Here is a 20312-nt window from a genome sequence, read left to right as displayed (position 1 = left end):
CTTAGAAAAGTCTGGTGGTTTAATTGATATAATGCACCTTTTCAGCTGGGAATTTCACTGGTGAAACAGATGTGGGATGTACAACGAAAAAGGCATTTGGAGGGTTTTTTTTTCCTTGGGAAGGGGAATCCCAAATCTGTTTGCTCCTTCTTGTATCACAGAAGAAATGTGAGGCTTTTTTAGGACAGCTGGTTAAAGAAATTAATAAAACCTGTACCTATGGAACTGAGGGAAGATCAGCTTTGTTTTTTTCAGTATTTCCTCTCAAAACTTAAATCCTAAAGGTTTTATCAAGAAGATTTGCTGTAAGGTCTCTTGTCTAGAGGTTGTCACCTGCCTGGTCCTGTCCTGTGCTGAGTGTGTGGCATCAGCTCAGGGTGTAGCCCCTACTCCCTGCTCTGTGCCTCGCTGTGCACAGAAACCATGGAGGGCACTGGCTACTGGGTTTATTGTTTACAGACCTAACCTGAACCAGTATCTAGGAGCAACAGCAACATAATTAGCTGTGGCAATTAACACTGCTTAACTGAAGCTGCAGCAGGACCAAAGGCACTTTTTTAGTCTGCAGAAGCAGCAATTAGCATTTCGTTAAGGTAACAAGCCTAGCTAAGACTCCTGAGCCTGCTGGGGTCTGCTTATCTCATTTTGGGATCCATCGATAAGCCCTAGGGACATTAAAGTGACATGCATCGAGGCTTTCACCACCACCACAGTGTTGGAAAAGCTGACTGGAAAGGGATGGGAGGGTTTTGTCTCTTCTGGGTTAGTTAACAGCCAGTGTAGGTGTGAGGTGTCCCTGGGCAGCACCAGCTCTGAAAAGCACATGGTGCAGTTGGGTCTGTACAGCCCAAAGATTGACACCTGGGGCCTCATGGGATCCCAAGAAGCACAGGTGGTTCAGGAAGGCTCGTCCATCTCCACCTTTCAGGTTTTACCTCTAATTTCCTGTCTTATCTGTATCCCCAAGCAAACATCCTTTTTGTTCATTTTCTGAAGGAGAATCTATTTCTGCACCAGTTTCACATTCAGTTCTTTGGCTGGTTTGGTTTCAAGCATTACACATGTGTTGGGAGAGAAACATCTTTATTTTTGGGAGCTTGTGGGTTTTTTTAAGTCTTGCCTGCAGCTGTGGCTTGGTGGTTTGTTCACCTTAAATCTGAGGTCAGGGGAAGGGGCTGGCTCCACACAGGCAGGTGCTCATGCTCTGGGTCAGAGTGACCAGGAACAGTCACTGCTGTTCCTCCACTGGACGCTGGGGTGTTGAGATGCTGGGGATGCATCACATGCACGCACAGCTTTAGAGCACCAGGTTTCAACAGCCAGGAGCTCTATTACAGTGCACATCCCTCCCTCCCATCGTTCATGCACATTAAACTCCAGCAAACAGTGTTTAGTGGTTTTTCTAGGAAACACTACCACAGAATAAGCAGAAAATACCTTTTTTTTTACTGTTCTTTGGCAAAACACGGGACAAAAAGGATCCTGCTATGATGCTTTCTGATGTTAAGGGTTATTATCCAATGCAGCTGTTAATGGAATGACTATTCCTTACAACCTGTTCTTTATGTAATCAGTAAATTCCAGTAATCTAGAATTTTGCTCAAAAGCAGAGCTGTACTTCTGTGAAAGAGATTGATATGATAAAGCCAGAAACTTTCTAAATTGCAATTTCATTGGAAAGTGTTTCTGTTGCAACAAGCAAGGCTTTGGTGTCTCTCTTCTGAATCAATGCTGTTGGGGTTTGAAGAAACCTTGCTCTGGGATATGCACTTTGCATTTCCATAAGGGCTCTCTCAAAGCAGCTTGTGTCTGGACATGCAAGAAAAGTAGGAATGCTTTCCTGTTTCCTGAAGATGAAAAACTTACTAAGGAGGACAAAGTGTGCTCCTCTATTCATTCTTTACTTTGATTACATGAAAAGTTTTATTTTATGTCTGGATTTATCAGGCTTGGGATTTTTGAGGGGGAAGAATAAGACAAAAGTCTCTAATCTGGCTTCCAGGGAGTTTCTGCCACTGAGCTGCATGGAGGAGGAGGAGCCTGGCAGTGGATCACCCATTCACAAGCTGGGGACAGACTCCCTCCTTGTGATGTTGCTGTCTGGTCACCAGCATTTGTCACAGCTCATTACACAGCAGGAATGTGGAAGCCCAGTGACCTTTCCCACAGGGGCAGGCAGAAAAGCAGCAGCACAAAAGAGGGAAGAAAATGTTATACACTTTAGAAGATAAATAACTGAATGTTATTGTGATGGAAAACACTGGGCTGACAATGGGCAGGGACAAAAATGTTCCTTTTAGGGTGCTGGTTCTGGGATTCGGACTTCTATTTGTTCAGCTGGAGGCAGCTTCCCCTGCTGCCCTGCTTGGCTATCAGGGAGTTTCAGCAGGCTGGGGAGTTAACTCTCAGGTCCAAGTTAAAGTGGGATGTGGGGAATATGAGCTCTTTAGTGATGCACTGGAGCAAGGATCAGAGGTGGGAAAGCTGGCAATGTCTTTCTTGGCCTCCTTCTGCCAGGCAAGGGAAGGAAGAGGCCTAAAGTGACATTTCTAAACCTATTAAAAAGTCAAAGCAAACTTTCATCCTTTGTCCTCAAAGCTCTCCAACTTCTGTAGTGGGAGAATAGAGCCCCTGGGACTGCTCCCAGCTGTGACTCCAGAGTTTCTCCTTCAAACAGGTCCAGGTTTCCAACCATCTTGTTCCCCCTTTCATTTCACTTCCAGTTTTTATTTAATCTGACTTCTCCAGTCTCCTGAGACAAACTGATTAATTCTTTTCCCCTTCATAGTCCCCTGAGCCCCTTGTTCAATCTTTCCTGCCTCAGTGAGATCTTAATAAATGCTGCCTGTGGCTGGAAGTGGGATTGGGTCTTGGCACTGTAATTAATTCTTTACTTCCTCCATGGCTTCAATATGCTATTTACAGCTGTCAGCCCCTGCAGGAGCAGAGGTTTGCAGACTGCCTCCAACTTTTGCCTCTGATTAATGTGTTATATCCACCTTGCTTTCTCCTTGCTCTTTTGCATTTCTTGCTTTGCCTTGTTTCCAGTTTAGTGTTGACATAGGAAAACACTGATGGACTTCCAGGCAAAATGCAGTCTTGGAGACAACGATTGCCAGGCTTTTCTGTTTGCTTATGCTCTGTTATTTGAAAGCCTCTTAGTCCAGGCTGGCTGCTTGTGACAGGACATCCAGACCTCTTGCAGCAGCATGACCATGCTCTGACTGTAATCTCCCTAATTGCTTTCTGCAGCCTCCAGTAGCAGCTTGGGGGATTTTAACTCCAGCACAGGGACTGTCAGTCCAGGTGGAAGCAACTTGGAGGGAGGTGGGTGAGACACAGAAATGACTTGGAGGATTGGAAGGTCTGAATGAGGAAAGGGTTTGTGGCCGTTGGCAGATCAGCACGGGGGAGCACAGTGAATGCTTGAAGCCTGCAAATACTACAGAATTATGTAGGTTGATACCACAAAATATAAATAGGAGTGGATTGAAATTAATCTGGGGATAACTGGTCTGGCTGGGGGAGCCTCCTCCAGCAGGGAAGGAAGCCCCAGTGCTGGCCCTGTTTTATATTGAGGAAAGTACCTCTGCCTGGGACCTGCCCAGGGTTTTAGCAGTGAACTGGAAAGCTGCATTCAATATGCCAGTGAGGAAGCGAATGCAAATTTCCTCCTTCTCTCTCTTTTTGGTGAGATTTATGCCACCTCCACATGCACAGCCTCCTGGCAGCAATAAATCACAGAGGGGGAGGGAATGCTGCAAGGAAACGGATCCACTGCAGTTTCTGTGTGCAGGGCAGGGAGATGGGATGTATGGGGATCAGCAGCTGCTTCCAGGCATCACAAACACACAATCCCACTCCTTCCCAGTACTACACTGGAGACCACCCACCAGAACATGGGGATTTACTTTTTAGTCATCCCCCTTCCCTCCCTCCTGTGCCAGGGTTGCGTGTGCCCAGTCTGGAATGGAGCCGTCAACCTCATCTTGGCAGAGGGGTCTATCAGAGATGAGCCCTTCCCCTGCTCTGTGCCAAAGTTCTCTCCAGCATCTGATGGATCCCCCAGGACCCCAGGCCTGGGCTGCACTGCACACCTAAGTTAAGGGTGTACCCCCAGTCCCCTCAGCCGTGGAAAATACACTTGGTGTCTGGTTCAGCCCAGGGAAAGCAGAAGAGCCATACAAGCAAAACACGTAAATGTGCCCTAGGAGTATCTCTCATTTGAGGACTGGAGAAGCTCCAGCAGCCCCCTCTCCTTGGGCACTGTCAGTGTTGTTGTCAGCTGTCTTCACCTCTGCCCTGCAGAAAAAGGCAGGACAAGGCCATAGACAGGCATTGCAGGGCAGTAGCTCAGTGCTCTGCTCTGTTTTGCAACTCTGGGCAAAAGTGCCCAGCTGATCTGAGAAACCTCCTTGTCTTTCCCCAGTAGCCTCAGCCACCTCCTGGCCTTACCTTGCAGCCCCTGCTCCTGGGGCTCTGGCTGGGCAGCTCTCAGCACTGGAGGCACAGGAGATGCTGAGTCCCCTTCACGCTGGCCACAAGCAGCAAGGACAGGAAGGCACAAGAGGAATAAGTTCCCTGCAGTGCATCGTGCCAAGCACAACACTCTCCACTCCCCAGCACCCCCGCAGCTCGGCAGGGCTCAGCCAGGGGAACGAGCCCTGCTCCAGGGAGTCTGGGTTCAACCTCTGGGAAAGGCATTTGGCTGCTGCCTGGAAGCACCTGACCGTGGTTTAATCCCCTTTCAGTGCAGAGCTCTGACGAGCCCCCAGCAGAACTAGGACAGCTAAAAATACTCAAGAGCACAAAGGAAGTAGTAATTTGGGCAGGACTGAACTGAACGGATTGATCTCAAATCAAAAGGTTCAAGAAGTGCAAAACGTGGTCTCATCAGGTCAAGCATCAGAAAAGGAGCAAAGATGTGACCCAGTTGCAGAGCTCAAGAAAAGCAGCAAAACCTAAAGATTTTGCTAAACTTCACAGCAACAGCAGCAGAGCCTGTACCAGCAGTGCAGGGAAGTGCCTGCTGATTCCCTACCATATGCTGACTTTACCTTTACTGTCAGTCTAAATTCTGCCAATTATTAAATTATCCAACTTGCAGCAGGAACGCAGTTAGATGTGATCCAAATGGTGTCACTACAATTATGGTAATTATCTGAAAACAAGCCAATTACTTCCCTCCTCCTCATGCCAGTTGGTACCAAGATAGCAGCTGTTCGAGGCAAATTTGTTATCACGTTACTGTACATTTGTTAAAGGTTGAGGTTATGGATTCTAGCCTTTTAAATATTAAAGATGCTATAAAGTCATGGAGTGTATAACGTATTAGGATTTTTTTTAAATGTCGGGAAGGGAGAAATTTCTTTTATATGCCGAGAGAACCAGTGGGAAAGTGATTTACTCATGGTGGCTGACTGGAAATGTGTACTTTGCAATCAGCATACAACCAAGCTATAAATTAACCTGTGTCAGCTTGTTACCTCTATCCATGCAAAATGAACTAAATGCAGAAGTTTTCTGAGGATCTTTTACATTTTACATCTTTCTTCAGTTTTGGCATTCAGGATGCTCCACACATCCGGAGGCACCTTGCAGGATTGGCCCCTCTACTGGATGCACTTCCAGCAGTTTGTTCAGTTGTCAAGTGTTTTGGCTCATTTAATCATGTGAGAAGCAGCACCACTCCCTCATGGAGAGTGTAGGCAAAGGAGGGCCCAGCTCTGCCTGTAAGCACTGCCCCAGGCAAAGAGAGTTAGGCCAACGTTGAGCAGAGCCATGGGAAACACTTTATCCCTGTGAAGAGCCTTCTGGAAAGTTATGTTATCAAGGCATCTTTTGCTTTTGAACCTGCTCATATTAAGGACAGCCTTGCTTGAATTGCTGAAGGTGTCAAACACACAAAGCCCACCACTTGCAGCTCCTGAGTGCCCTCAGAGCACACACCAGCGTGGCCTCTTGTTTTACAAAGACCTTTCTTGTGGAAACCAGAGTCTTTCATCTCATGTTAGCCACCATATCCTTGCTTGGACTGACCTTAAGTTTTTTTTCCATGTAATGTTTTGAAATCTTTGCCTTTGATGTGGGTAAAATACTTCTTTCAATAAATGTCAAGAGCAGATTAAAGAAAATTAAATGGCAGAAAGAAGAGATTCTGCCTTTTGGCTCAAGCAGCATTTTCATGACAGCTGAATGAATCGCTATGAAAAATGTGAATTTCTCTCTCTGTGCTCAAGGTAGATGCCAGTGGGATCTGTTTATATCCATGAGCTTTACACACACCCCCGTGGATCTGTAATTCCCTGCAGCCTGTGTGCAGCTACGGAGCCAAAGCACAGGGCAGAGCTCAGTCCCTGGGAGCAGGTTAGTGGCATTAGCCTGCTGCTTTGCTTGAAATAATTAGCCATGCTCACAGATGACCTTCTCAGCAAGCCCTAAAGCCTGACAGATTTGGGTTATATTGGAGCAGCAGAGGCAAGCACATTGCAGAGTGCTCCTTCTGGAGAAATGCTGCTGCTCATTCCCCCACCAGCCCCAGGAACTGGAGCTGGGCACTGCAGCACTGACACACCTGCATGAGGGGTTTCTCCCTCCCATAGACAATGGATGCAGCCACTGGGCTCCAGCACTTCCCTGGACATCCCTGGTACCTTCCACTATTCTTAACTGATACCATCTGCTTTGCTTTTCCTTTCCCAGAAAGTTCCTGTGGCTGTCAGAGTGACGTGCCAGGACTCTCTCTGCATTTGGATTTGTATCCAGTCCTACTCCCTTGGCAAGACATGAAATACCACCTCACACAAGACAGCCTAGGTTTTCTATTCCCTCCTGATCACCACTTGATTCTTCCTTTGTGTCAGTTAAGATTTACTTATTACCTTTATCCTTTCCTTCATATCATTTTCATGTTTGTTACGTGCTAAAACTGTCCAGTTCAGATTTCTCCCAGTTAAGCAGTAAAACATTCAGCCAACAAGGATTACATTTGATAGTGTTAAAAAAAAAAAAGAAATTTAAAAAATAATCTAGGCAGCTGCCTGCCCAGTCGTAGTATTAGATGAGAGTGAGTGTGTAAACAGGTTTCTGTTTATCAGTCCTGCTGCTATCTGCTGCACACAAACTGCTCAGCCCCACAAAATCCAATTTCCAAGAGGTTAGAGGAAGGAACTGTTTGCAGAAACACAGCAATAGAAATCTCCAAAGCCACAGCCCTCATTACACTGACACTGAAGAAAGAAATGATGCTTGACGACTCCTGGCACCCAACGTCGACATTTACTTTTGTGGCTTTGATTGGAATTGGCCCAGCTTTGCCATGGGATTGTTTCCTCTTGTTTTTCCCTGCTTGTGTGGTGGGTGGGAGAAAGGAGCTGAGCAGGCACTGGGCTTAGGGGGTCTGCAGTGTACCCTGGCCCTGCAGCACAACCTTCTGTTTCCCCCTAAAAAGCTTGGAAACTCAACTTGGAAACACACTGGCAGGAGAGACAGGGACACTGCTGCTGCCATCCCTGTACCAGGCATGGAGGGAGAAGGCCAGGTTGTGTGTTTAAGGTACAGTGTTTTGGGCCTTTTCCCAAGACCTGGATGTAGACAGGTGCTGCAGCTCAGTCCTGGAGGAGCTGAGCCCTCTGGCACTGGAGAGGAAGGAACACAGCACTGGGAATGCCGTGGGCTGGACACTCTGACCTGGCTGCTGTAGGTGACAGCAGGAAGGATGCAGCAGAATCCAGTGGCAGCAGGGATGTGAGATGTGGAAGGAGAACATCTCTGAGCCCCTGTCACAGGCAGGAGCTCTTTGTTTATTCCCAGATAGAGTGATCAGGAGCAGCCGGCCCACCTCCCCTCCCGACACCTCCTGTAAAGGGCTGCTGCCCAGAAGTTCACTGCTTCAGTAAAACTGCAAACTGTGAGCTGATTAGATATTCATAGATACTCTTTCTTGATTAGCTCACCATTAATATTTCAATGTCAGAACTGGATGCATAGTGCCTCCCTGCTCTCTTCCTTCCTGCTTAATTAATTTTGACCATTGCCAACAACAGCCTCCGACAGATAGCAGAAATTGAAGTGGGCTGTTCTGTGACTTTGCTTGCTGTAAACAGCTATTTGCAATTCGTTTTCATACATCACCCACCCGTGACAAAGAGATCACAGTAGCAGAAAATGAGTCTCCCTCATAAGGACTTCAGAGCTCCGAGAGAACATTTGCTTATTCAATAAAAATAATCAAATAGACAATGCAGTAAGCACAGCTTGGCAACAAGATTGGTGTCTCACCTAGTAATCAGCTGGCTGTTATGCCATTAAATAAAAAGAAAGGGAGTGAATTGTTAATTTATCTTTTAAAATAAAGGGCCTTTGATGTAGGGTAGCTCATAAAAGCTGTGGTGCGGCCCAGCTGAGAGGAGATGTGATAATCACTGCAGCCCCAGCAGTGGTAGGAGCAGCACTTCATAAAATGCAGGTTGCATGGCTGCCCGATGCTCAGCACATGCATCCATGACTGATAACAGGACATGCTGCTAATAGCCTGTTTGATTTTATTGATGTGCTCAAGATAGGTGGGAGCAGGAGGAGCAGTGAGGCGGAAATTATACAGCTGTGTTTGTTCCACCCCAGCCCAGGGGACTGTCTGCCTTCATCCATCCTCCTCCTGGGCCTGGAGGGATGGGGAGCTTTCCTGTGTGACAGAAGGACAGTTGTCACCTTCCAGATCCACAGGGTCCTGAGACAACACACTGGGATTGCTGTCAAGGTGTGCCTACCTGGGCCAAAGCTGCACTAGATTTACAGGAACAAAATCTTTGCATTTCTGTGCTGCCACCAGTGCTGCAAAACAAGCCCTCTGCTACTGGACATGCTCCACATCCTCATCCATTGCTGCAAACTGTCCTGCCCCAGCCTCTAGCCTCTCCTTTCCCAGGAAATACAACAGGATGGTGAACCAAAGCAAGCAGGAAGGCAGGAGCAGCAGGTTGTAGCTCAGCTCCATCCTGTCCATGCCATAACTCAGGCTGCTAAACGCCTGGCCAGAGCTTGCCATCTGCTTCCAGTCTTCTAGGAATAACCACTGAGTAAGTCAATCAAAAAGGAGAAGATCCTTGTTTCACTGAATCGTAAGTCACTCCTCAAGTAATTATAATTTTATACCCCTATCAGGAGCAACAGGGTCTGTTCATTTTATGGGCTTTAGCAGCCAGAGCTGTGCTTCTGCCAAGGTTATGGCTGGGAGGAGAACCCAATTTAACATTTTCTCAGCCATTCAAGGCTTATCCTTTTTTTTAGCTCTTTGGCTAGGCAAGTGAATAAAGCCCTGCAGGACCAAGGCCTTTGTTCAGGAGTGCTGTTACTGTAGAACATAGAAAATGTACTGGCTTGGACCAGAGGAGTTGACCAAACCATCACGAAGCTGGTTCCCACTGGTGTGAATATGCCAGGCCTGCCCTTCCGGGGTTTCTGCAGCACAGCAATAGCTGCCTAACCAGGGAGCAAAATCCTGCTTATCCCTCCTGGCAGCTGGAGGATACATGTGACTGCATCCCTCACATTCTGCCTTAGAGAGGGCAGATGAGATTCGTCCAGGGGAAAAGCCTACCTGCTTGCTCCATCCAAAGTGCCTGGGATGCAACTCATAGGGCTCAAAAAACCCCAAGAGTCTTTAAAAAGATCCAAAAAGAAGCCCTTTCTCCTTTCTGTTATGCTCTTTGGGGTAATTTTTCCACTGAGACACTTCCCCTATTGTGCAGTTTGTGCCCTCTCCCTCAGCACCACTGTCCTTTCTGGGGTTAATGCTCCACCTGCTCTTTCACTGCCCCAGATGTTCAGCCTTTTAAACAGATTTATTCCCTTGACTTTGAAAGGGCTTCACCACATTTCCATCTGTGTTTACATTTGGTGCAGGGTAAATTTCTCCTCCGAGCAGATCTGTTCCTTACCAGCAAAGGAATCCGGCTCAGCACAGACTCAGACAGGAAGGCAGAGCAAAACATTTCCGAAGCAGAGCTCGCCTGGGAGCTGTGCTACGTGCCCACAGGAGGACAGAGACCTCTGCCAGACTCCCTGCATTGTCAGACTGTGCAAAAAGGAAGTGGATCTGGCCCAGAGCCACTGCTCCTGTGTCTGTTCCCAGGGCTGGCACCCCAGCTCACCCAGCACCACCTCCCAGCTATCCAGGACACTGAAGCCAAATCAGAGCAAGCAAAGCAGGACTGGAAGGCCCCATGTCCTACCAAAGGGTCTGACCCACAGTCAGCCAGGACTGTAGGTGTTGGAAAGACCCATTTGTCAGAACTTCATGGCTCCTTTCTCAGGGAGATCCTCTCTCTTTGCATCCCTGCTCCTAAAGCCAGACTCGCTGGTGCACAGACACCAATTGCCTGGGCAATCTGTGACACAAAGGACAGCAAGTAGCTGCCACCCAGATTTATCACTGTGTTCACCAAGGCTGGGCATACAAATAGCACGAGCTTCATCTAATCTCAGCAAAACAGATTCTGAGGCATTGGGGGGCTCGCTGCTTCACCCTAAATTTGATATCAGCCTTCAGGTTTTGGAGCAGCATGTTGGTCCTGGCAGACAGGTAATGGCTTCTCTATTCACTGCCCTGCTCTGTGTCCTGACAGGTCCTTGTCCCCCCCTCTTAAATTACAGCCAGGATCCAACCAGCCCAGCAAACATTTGCCTCTCCCCCCAAGGCCAGAGACTGTCTCCATGCTGCTAATATTGGTATTAGCAACAGGCCAAAAACTTCCAGCATTGACAGAGACAAGGCTGGGCTGACCAAAGCTCCTTAAAACGCATCCCTGAGCAGACTGAACTGCAAACTTCTCCTGACAGTGCCAAGCTCCCTGCCAGCATCAGAGAGGACAGGGAGGCTTTTTTCTCAGCATTACACCCTACACTCAGTCCAGATGGATGAGTCAATAAAGATGATGCGGTGTCTACACAATTGCTTCAGGATGCATGAAATTCAGCTATGAGCTCACTCCCCACAGCAAGGGAGGACACTCAGGTGGCCCTGGAGGGGGGTTGCAGGGGTCTATCTCCATCTTCCCAGCAACAGCCAACAAACATGAGCCAAGCAAGGAGGGGGAAAGGGAGGAGTCAAACTGTTTGTGAAAAGGAACATCAGCTGAACACATAATTACATAGCAAAGAGATAAGAGGACGTGATCCTTCTCAGCACTGTGGGCATGCAACAAGCAGGCTGGACAGCCACTAATGACAGCTGTTAAATGATAAATGCTCTCAAGCTTTGCAGGATCTGGTTTATTACGCAAGCTGAACTTGCAAGGGAAGAGGGACCCTCTCTGCAGTGGTTCTCTGCTGCAACAACCAACAAGCTCAATTAAACTTCATGAAAGATGAGCCATTATCAAGGCCATCCCTCACCAAAAATACAAGAAGGAGTCTGCTTAGAAAGATACGGCTTGAGGAGCCTTCTGGTAACACCCCTGAGTTCCACCCTGGTGCCTTGAAAATGTTAGAATCCAGGTAAATGTCCTGTGTTGTAGCAGAAGGAACAACTGCCTGTAAACTGAAGGGAGAGTCACAGACAGAGGGAATCAAATGAAATATGGATTTTCCCATCTGAAACACGTGGCTCTGGCACAGTGCTGGGCTCCTTGGGGCTTGTATTTCCTCGGAGACAGCAGTGTTGGAGTCCCAGTGGCACTTGTTATTTGTAGTCTCCATTTATTGCAAAGCACTGTTATTATTTACAGAATATACTTTTTTATGGACTGTTACTGCATCCAAGTGCAATAACTGGTCTAAGCTCAAATCCCTGGGAGAACTGTTGAAAGAGAAGCAATTCAGCCACGTATTAATATGACAAGGATTTCCCCAGGTTTAAGGGAACGAAAAATATGTTTTGTACAAGTGAAATAGTTCTTTCTTGCAATATAAAGCTGCTCTTTTCTGATGATAGCAATGAAAGAATATTGCTTCTGTCACTGATGCCACTGGAAATGTATTGCCCCTCTCCATGAAACCAATGAAAAGACATGGCTGGTTTATTCTCTAAATGAGGCTACTGAGAAATACTCTGCTCCTGGCATTAGCCCAGGCATGCTGCTGCTGCTGCTGCTGGGACCTGGCCTGAAGGGAGGGCAAAGGCACCAAGTCAGCAGCTTTGTGCCAAATGGCAAAACTGACCTGGAGAGAATCAAAGCACAGTTTGAGAACTGAGCAGAGGAAAGAAAACCGTCCAAATGTCAGATGGAAATGAATCCCTATCTTCCATCACTGGGGTGGAGCAGGGCTCAGCTGCTCTACAGCACAGCCGGGGTCTGGCCCCTTCTCCTTCAGCAGCTCTGCACCTTGTATGAAATGAGCTGAAGCTCCAGGGAAGGCTGATCTACACTTAACCTGTGGCAGGGAGCCTGGCTGTGAGGAGAGCTGCCAGCCCCTCTCCCTTTCACTGCTGTGTTTAATGGCCTGGCTCTCTGATGAAGATTTGAAGTTTTGGAAGTAAAATCATGAAATTGTTCTCAAACCCAGATGATCTGTCACTCGAATGTATGCACTGGAGTGAGCACAGAGAAATTACAGTTTCAGCAGAAGTAAAAATTTCCTGAAAGGATGAGGCTGATGTTTGTGGTTCCACTTTCATGCCCGTCTATCTGCGGATCTGACAAGTTCATTTTCCTCCCCTGCAATATCCTCCCAGGGAACCTCTCCCAGCTGGGAGGTAGATGGAAAAAAAAGTCAATTGTTGGTTGTAACATAGGAGTTCATCAACTTCTTAAGCACACAGAGTGATGGAATAACAACACCTGGGCCTGGTGCTGGTGCCCAGCATCTCCGCGGGGTTCAGAGCAGTCCCTGCTCCAGGAAAAACCGGCCCAAGGCCCAGGATGGTTGTGGCTTTTACTGAGCTGAATTCTGGAGGAAATTAGCAAAAAATGCAGCAGAAGAGGAGCTGGATCAGTGCAAGGGAACAAAATGAGAGCACAGGTAAGCCAGGCCTGAGCAATGCTGGCGCTGGAGAGAGCACTTCTTGGGCTGGGCTGTGCCCCTCTCCAGCTGCCTGGCAGTGAGCTCCTGCCCTCAGATATTTATTAGTTGTGTCAGGAATTAGTGAGAGTTCACTGACTGGATAATAACATGCCAAAGGCAGTTTTTTGACTTTGCTAATGTAATTAAAGAAAGCAGGGGGGGAAAAAAGCCGTGCAGCAGGGGAGGAACCAGGGCTTCCAACAGTGTGCGTGGTGTCTCTATTGCAAGGACAAGACGTGAAATGTGGAGGGGAGAGGGTGAGGACGGCAGTGAGGACCTGAACACATTCAGCAATGCCACTGCATCAGGACTGAGCATGTTTTTCAAGAAGCTACTGCCACAAGAAGAAGGGACCGCGTGGGCTCCGTGATAAAAGCCAAGATGTTATTTTTAAACAGGGATGGGGGAAGCTTTGGGTGATTTTAAATCAAATCAATGCCTGGACAACAGGGCGCCGCTTCTGCCCTGCCTCCATCGCCAAGTTCCTCTTCCCAATCCCAAAGATATCTTCTGACAAACAACCCTCGGCGTCAACAGGATGGGGCTCCCGGGCTTCCGCAGCCACAAAAGCGCCCATCAGGAAACCGGCTGTGGGTCTGCCCCCGCCCCGGGCTGTGTGCGAGGGGGTGGGAAAGGCTGCACGGTCTGGGAACGGCTCCGACCCTCCTCTCCTTTGCCATTCCTGAGCATTTTTAGTGTCGGTTGCAGCGCTGGGCTCCCAACCCCAAACTGTCCCCTGCCTTGGGGAGATGTCTGCTCCAGTTCTGTCCCCTCAAAGTGGTGCTGTGACACTGCACCCAAGAGCAGAGCATGTCCCCACTTTCTGCTGGCCCCTGCAACATCCTTGGACATTGCTCTCCAGCATCCCAAACAGCTGCCGGTGCCACAAGTGCATTGGAAAGGGATACTTGGCAGAGTGCCTTCCTCATGCCAGTATTCCAATCAGGATTTCTGGGCGAGGGGTGGAATGGGAGGGATCCAAGACCTCGCAAGCAGCAGCATGAGAGCAATGGCTGCAGGCAAGGGAAGAGTTTCAGCGACTAATGGCAGGTCAGCAATTACCAGGCAGCCACGACCCCTGTGTTTGCTGCTCCATGGACACACTAGCCAAGGTCGGAGCAGCCAGGCAGCTCCCTCCTGGTGCTGTTTTTATCTAAGTTACTAATTACACATTACCTGTATGTCACCAGGCTGATCGATAGGAGTGTGAGGGATCAATACAGATGTGGATGACGGTGCTGTTTGCCATTCAGAGCCTGCACAAGCTGCAAGAAACAGGGCACCATCGATCCGAAAGGTGGGCTGGGATGCAGGGCGGGATGGGAGGCACAGTGAGGGGGAAGGATCATCTGCTGCCTTCCTAAATAACACTGTGACACAGACACTGGGGTAGTGTCCATGCCAAGGATCTGCCCTGGCCGTGCTGACCCCAGGCTGTGCCAAAGCTCCCACCCATCCTGCAGCTCTCCCTTGGGAATGGCACAAGCCATTTTAATCTAGGTTGGTTTTCAGTCCTTGGGCATTGATACATTTAAAATGTCCCCACTGATGTGAAAATGAACAATTCTCTCTCCTTATGTGTTCTTACTGGATGATCAGTGTCTGAAGAACAGACAAAAATCACAGTCTCCTCATTTTGTGCTGCTGCTTAACCGACCAAAAGCTGAGGCCATCTCTGTAATGCCATCGTGCTGCTGCCAGTAAGAAGGATCTTGGCTGCAGAATGCAATCAAAATTTCCAGGAAGAAGCTCTTGGGACTACCATGAAACCTGGGATTACAGTGTGGCTAAATGAGGGAATTGCATAACTGGGGCTTTCCGCCCGTCTTGCTGGAGTCTTGTGAATGTTCTGATTCTGTCGTGACGATGCTGGGAAATTGCTCTTTGAAACCAAAAGAACCTTAGAAAGGCACAGGCAGGTCAGGATCATTTGCCCTCAGCACTGGGTTTGTCTTGAGCAGTGAGTTGATAGTGGTAGGATTAGACAGAAAGCAGCGTGGGGTGAAAGCAAAAGTCTCCCTGAAGGCTTCCTGTGCTCGACTGTGCCTGTGCCCTCACCGAGGTGCAAAGCTCTGCAGCCTCCTCCTGCCAGGCCACTTCCCAGCCTCAGAGACCAGGGAAAGGATCAGCAGCCGTGGGGCCACTGGGAGGCTGGATCAGCCACCCCTTGCCAGCAAAGCAAGAGCCATTTGCCTGAACAGCACATGGGGAAAAGCTTCCCAAAAGCTGGGGGTTTTTTTTTAACAGCCCGGGTTTTATTGAGGCTTTTAGGGCTGCAAAAGGAGCTGTGGAGGGAGGCTGCTCATCCTGCCTGTGAGGACTTGTTCCTAAGCAGCAGATGGAACCAGCTTCAGTGCTGGAGCATGGTCACAAGCAGCTTAGTCCTACAGCACCCCCCATAATCCTTCCCTTAGTCCCACAAGCCCTCAAAGCAGAAATCTGCCAAGATTTGCTGTTTGATGGGGTTTACTCAACCTTGGCTGCAATCTCAGTTTTCATTGGTAGGAGCCTCACTGCCCTGGGAAGGCCATTCCCATGGGAGTGAGGATGCTCTGGGCCATGGAGCACAGTCCATGCTGGAAACCTGTCAGAGGCTACTCCGGCTCTCAGCACCTCCAGGTTCAGGACACTCCTGTCAGGCTGTGACACTGCTGGGGACGGTGTGAGCTGTGACAGCTCAGAGCAGAGCCTTGGGGCTCTCCAGGGCATCACCCACAGGTCCTGTGGGTGAAGCCAGTGCCTGACACACTGTGATGGCCCCATGCTCCTTCCAGCAGCTTCACCACTGCCAGTCACTCAAAAACTGCTCTGAGAGCTGTGCAGAGATGAACTGAAATGTCCAGCTATAAACCACAGGCCCCTGACCAGCACCTGGCAGCCACCAGAGAGGTTGTACAGGCACAATCAGCCCTGGAGAACATTCCCTGTCCTTCCCTTACAGCCCCATGCAGCAGGAGACCTTTCTTCCTGGAATTAACTCCTGTTTTTAAAACCCCAGCAAAGAGGCTTTTGCTGAAGGACAACTGGCAGGATTTCAGCCCCCATTTGCCCTCCCTGTCCCTGGGGTCAGCCTCAGGACCCCTCTCCAGAAGCAGCAATGGGTTGCAGCTGAGGTTTGGAGCACCCCACACATAAATGGGCCACCTTGGCAACCTCAGCTATTTTGGAAGTGCTGCCATGCAGGTTTGGGAGGAAGGATCCCCCAGAAATTTAATTTTAGTGAGCTGACACCATGAACAGGGAGTGAGCCCCATCTCTGATCTCTCAGGGGCAGCTTTGACTGAGCAAATGTTCCTTTATCCTTCCCCCCTCCCTGTTGCTCATTTACTCTTTGATTAGGGATCATCCTCCTGTCATTTGTGTGGATATGTTGGTTTGTTGTGTTTTTTCCTAAGGAGTGGATGCCAGGCATCAGGACTCATGTGTTCAACGTATGGTGGCAATTAGCCCAGCTCTGAACCCTGATGGCCTGTCTGCAGCTGCAATTAGTGCTCTGCTCTATCTGCATGAGGTTTTTATCTTCCTCCCTTCTGGGGCTGCAAAAGGCACAGCTTGGATCTCTAAAAATACAGCAGGGAAGTGTTAAAGCTGTAGCTTGAGCCTGACTGCCTTTGCTGTGGGGCTGCTCTCAGGATTGATTCCTGTTTGGTTCAGGAATCAGTCCTTGGCCTCTGTACCTGGATTTATGTGAGTGCAGCTCAGGGCATCTTTCTGAGACAGTGCAGAGCCTGTTGGGGCTGATTCTGGCTCTGCTGGTACCTCTGCTCCTGCACTTCCTGGTATGTTTCATGATCCTGGTTGAATGCACCTGGTTCTTTATTAGGACATTGGATTGCCCGATTCAATGTTTTATAGTATTAAGCTCATTTACTTGTGCCTTTGGTACTCTAACAAAATACCTCAAGTTGGCTTTGTGAAATGGGAAAATGGGAGCAAAATTTGGATTTCGGGGGGAAAATGTCTGGGCAGGCAGAGGAAAGGTGGCTGTAGGACCTGCTGTGTTTCATGGAAACCTGGGGTTTGGGAGAAACAAAACTCCACTGCTCTGCCAGCATCTCAAGGGGTCCCCCTGTCAGAGCTGCCCCACACCAGAAAGCTGCTCTACCAAACCACCTGGGCTTGCTCTGCTTTCCTTCCTTGCCATGTAATTTCATCTGTCCTAAAATCCCTGCTTTTCTCTGAGATAATGTGATTTTTAGGGAGGAGTTTCTCTCCCTGTCACCTCACTGCAGCTGATTTCTATTGAAAAGCTTCCTCCTAGGGAGGGAGGGGGAACAAGGAGAGAAATTATGGAGGGGCAGCATTTCTGAATCCAAATACATTAAACCATTTAATTCTGTTGACTCAGGGCTGCCTGGTTCTGAATGGGAATTAATCCACAGTGCACAAAATTAAAAAGCACAAGACAAAATGCTTAGCAGGCAATGCCAGGGTTTAAAGCAACCCATTAGCTTGCTCAAACGTCCCCAGTAAATTTTCATTTGTCAATAACGCTTAGAGCCTACAGTTTATTTACAGCCTGTTCAATATTACCAGAACCCCTCACAGCGCCTCATTTGTATTTATCTGCCACAGTCAGTTTCCTTTCCAGGGACTCTTCCTAATGCTTTGCTTTGTATCTGCTCCAGACGCAGCAGGGATGTGCCACCCCCCCAGGCAAAGGTAATGTGGGGTTACCCTTTTCTACCCCAATTATCCCCTGCAGGGGAGACCACCTGCAAGGCCACCCCGAGCCACCTCCCAGTGACCCATCCCTGAGCTGGAGCTGAGATCTGCTGCCATGGGGCTCCTCCAGCCTCTGTCCCACACCCAGGGGACCCATTGGCCACCAGCCAGCATAGATGGGAATCTCCAAACTGGGAGAAGGAGCAGGCACAAGCAGCTGTCTCTGTGGGCCCACAGCCTGGCTGAGCTGGAGCAGTCATGGCTAAAATCTGTCCTCCTCCATCTGTCCCAAATCAGATCCCACAGGATGAGCCCTGGAGAGGAGAGTGTGTAACAGGATTTCCCCCCAAAGCAGCTTGAATACTTCCAGGCAGATAACAAAGCCTGGCTGGCCCTGAGAATTTCCCCAAGGAAAGGAGTTTATTCTCGGGCACACACATGAACGGGCACTTTAATCTCCTGTCGTGGCTCATGTCCAGTTGGGGTGGTTTGGTCCAACACTCACAGACGTGGCTCCCTGCAGTGGTGACCAGTCTCCAGTGGGGTTTGTCCCTCCCCAGCTTCCTGCCCTCTCCCTCTGCACTAGCACTCCTCCGAGGCAGAAGCACAGGCAATTGCAATGGAATTTTAAGCGGATGAATCATCACGAGGGCTGCCTGGGGAGCCTGGGGGAGATACAGGACAGGCTGGGCAACCACCTGGCTCAGGTGTAAAGCTCTGAGAGGGAAATCCCTCCAGAGGCTTAACCACAAAGATGGAACTGAACACTTCACAGGGAGCATCCACTGGACCCCGAGAGGTACAGCAGCACTCGCCACAGACCCCTGTCCTACACAGCATCCTGAGCTGGGGGCAGTGAGTGGGACCTGCAGCCCAGGCTCTGTCACAGCCCTGTGTATCTGTTTGGAGGTGGTCTTCAATAGATTTTATGATGAATGCAGAAGACAATCACTAAACTGAAGGGCCCCTTGCTTTTCTCCCACTCTTGGTTAGGGTTTGCAAGCTCTTCATGCTGCTGAGCTCCAAGATGCCATGAAAGGACACCCCATCTTTCCACCCCAAAGAGCAAAGCCCCATCACTTGCCTGCTGCTGTCTGCATGTAGCCAGCCAGGGTGCAGACTCGGCGCTCACAGGCTCCGCCGGGCAGCAGGACAGCGACGATGGCCAGCAGGGAGCTGAGGGCCAGCAGGGCACAGCCGCCCGCACACAGCACAGCGCTCGTCTGAAAGGACACAGGGGGCTGTCAGAGAGGTCACCCCACCACCACACCTCTCCACAAATCCCCCTCTGGAAATGGGGAGTGCAGCCCTGTCATGGGCGGCTGCTCCCACCTTTTCCCTTCCACCTTCTGTTGCTTCAATTCACTTTTAATCCTTGAGCTCGAGGTTCACCCATCCCCTGCTCCCAGGGGTTACTGGCATTGGGGCTGCAGTGACAACAGCAAGTGCATTACATGCATGAGGGGCCACGTCACTAAGACAGGTGCCATTAGATGGCTGTGATGTGTGTCAGTGCCTCTGCTGAGCGCTGAAATGGATCTCATGACAGCACCTGCCTCAGCAGGCCTGGCAATGAGGAGGAATTTTGGAGATCCCACTGCTCCTCTCACTGCAGCTCTGCTGACATGGCAGGCTGCTCCCACCTCCAGCAGCCTAAAAACTGGGAAAAGCACTAATTCGTGGCAAAACAGCTTGCCCTTGGGTACAGGTGTCCAATCACTGCACTGTTGCTGTTTGTGTCCCCATTGCAGGTGACCACTCCGGCCAGTGGGATGGCACTGGCAGCAGGGACACGTGCCAGCCCAGCCAGGGGCGCAGTGTGGCCGGGGGCAGTGAAGGGACCTTCCTCCTCCAGCACCCAGCTCTTGACAGCATTCAAATAGCATGAGGACACCTCAGTCCCAGCACTGCGGCAGCCACATCAACTCCTGTCACTTCACAGCGAATTCCATGGAATGCTGCTGGCTCTGGTGAGTCACCCTGCGGTAACACCCGCCTCAGCTCCCCAAAGCAGCACAGCCCTAAAGCAGGTCTCACTCCCATCTTCCTGAAAAGTCTCGCTGTTATAACCTGTGTGGGAGCTGTTCTGAGGAGGTCAGGTCCCACTTCCACCCTTGTCCAGCCCTCTTGTCCTGGTGAGACATTCTGGTTAGCAATGCACAGTTTTCCTTTTTTAGTTTTCCCCCTATATCTGAGCTTTTGGGCAGCCATGGTTATTACTGAAACAACCCCCAATTCAGGTTTCCATTTACCTCCCATCACCAAAGAGGTTACAAATAATCTGCTACATGTAAATTATCCTGCAGGAACCACAGACAGGCTGAGCAGGGGAAGAGGGATTGGATTTACCCTGTGATGCTGTGGGGGGTTCAAACGGCTAAAACCCCCTCCCATTAGTGGTGCTGCCCCACAGGTCTGGCACTGCCCTACATCTACCTGTGTTATTGACTGCTGAGCTGGTGTTCAGCAGCTGGACTGGCTGGTGCTGGGTGACACAGCCACTGCCTGCAGGGTCCTACCCAGCAGCTGCCACTGCTCCAAGAAGGGACACATGGGTACTGCAGAAAGACAGGCCAGGGTAGTGTGGGCACCACCTGACACCCTGGTGTGAGCGCTTCTCCTGAGGCTGTGCAGTGATTAGAAAT

The 20312-nt window shown here is 49.6% G+C and overlaps 1 protein-coding gene across 1 annotated transcript in view; it reads right to left on the bottom strand.

The window, feature by feature from the left end:
* The window catches only part of LHFPL7 (LHFPL tetraspan subfamily member 7), a 56849-nt gene that overhangs the window by 27535 nt on the left and 9002 nt on the right, over positions 1-20312 (bottom strand). The window contains exon 2 of the mRNA XM_048324512.1: positions 18752-18890. Within this exon, the coding sequence (XP_048180469.1) occupies positions 18752-18890 (139 nt within the window). The remainder of the gene's footprint in view (positions 1-18751; positions 18891-20312) is intronic.

This window comes from Corvus hawaiiensis, chromosome 20 (genome assembly GCF_020740725.1).
Source record: "Corvus hawaiiensis isolate bCorHaw1 chromosome 20, bCorHaw1.pri.cur, whole genome shotgun sequence".
In the NCBI taxonomy this organism is placed as follows: domain Eukaryota; kingdom Metazoa; phylum Chordata; class Aves; order Passeriformes; family Corvidae; genus Corvus; species Corvus hawaiiensis.
Note: the sequence above shows the minus strand (reverse complement) of the source record. Positions and strands in the feature narration are given on the sequence as shown.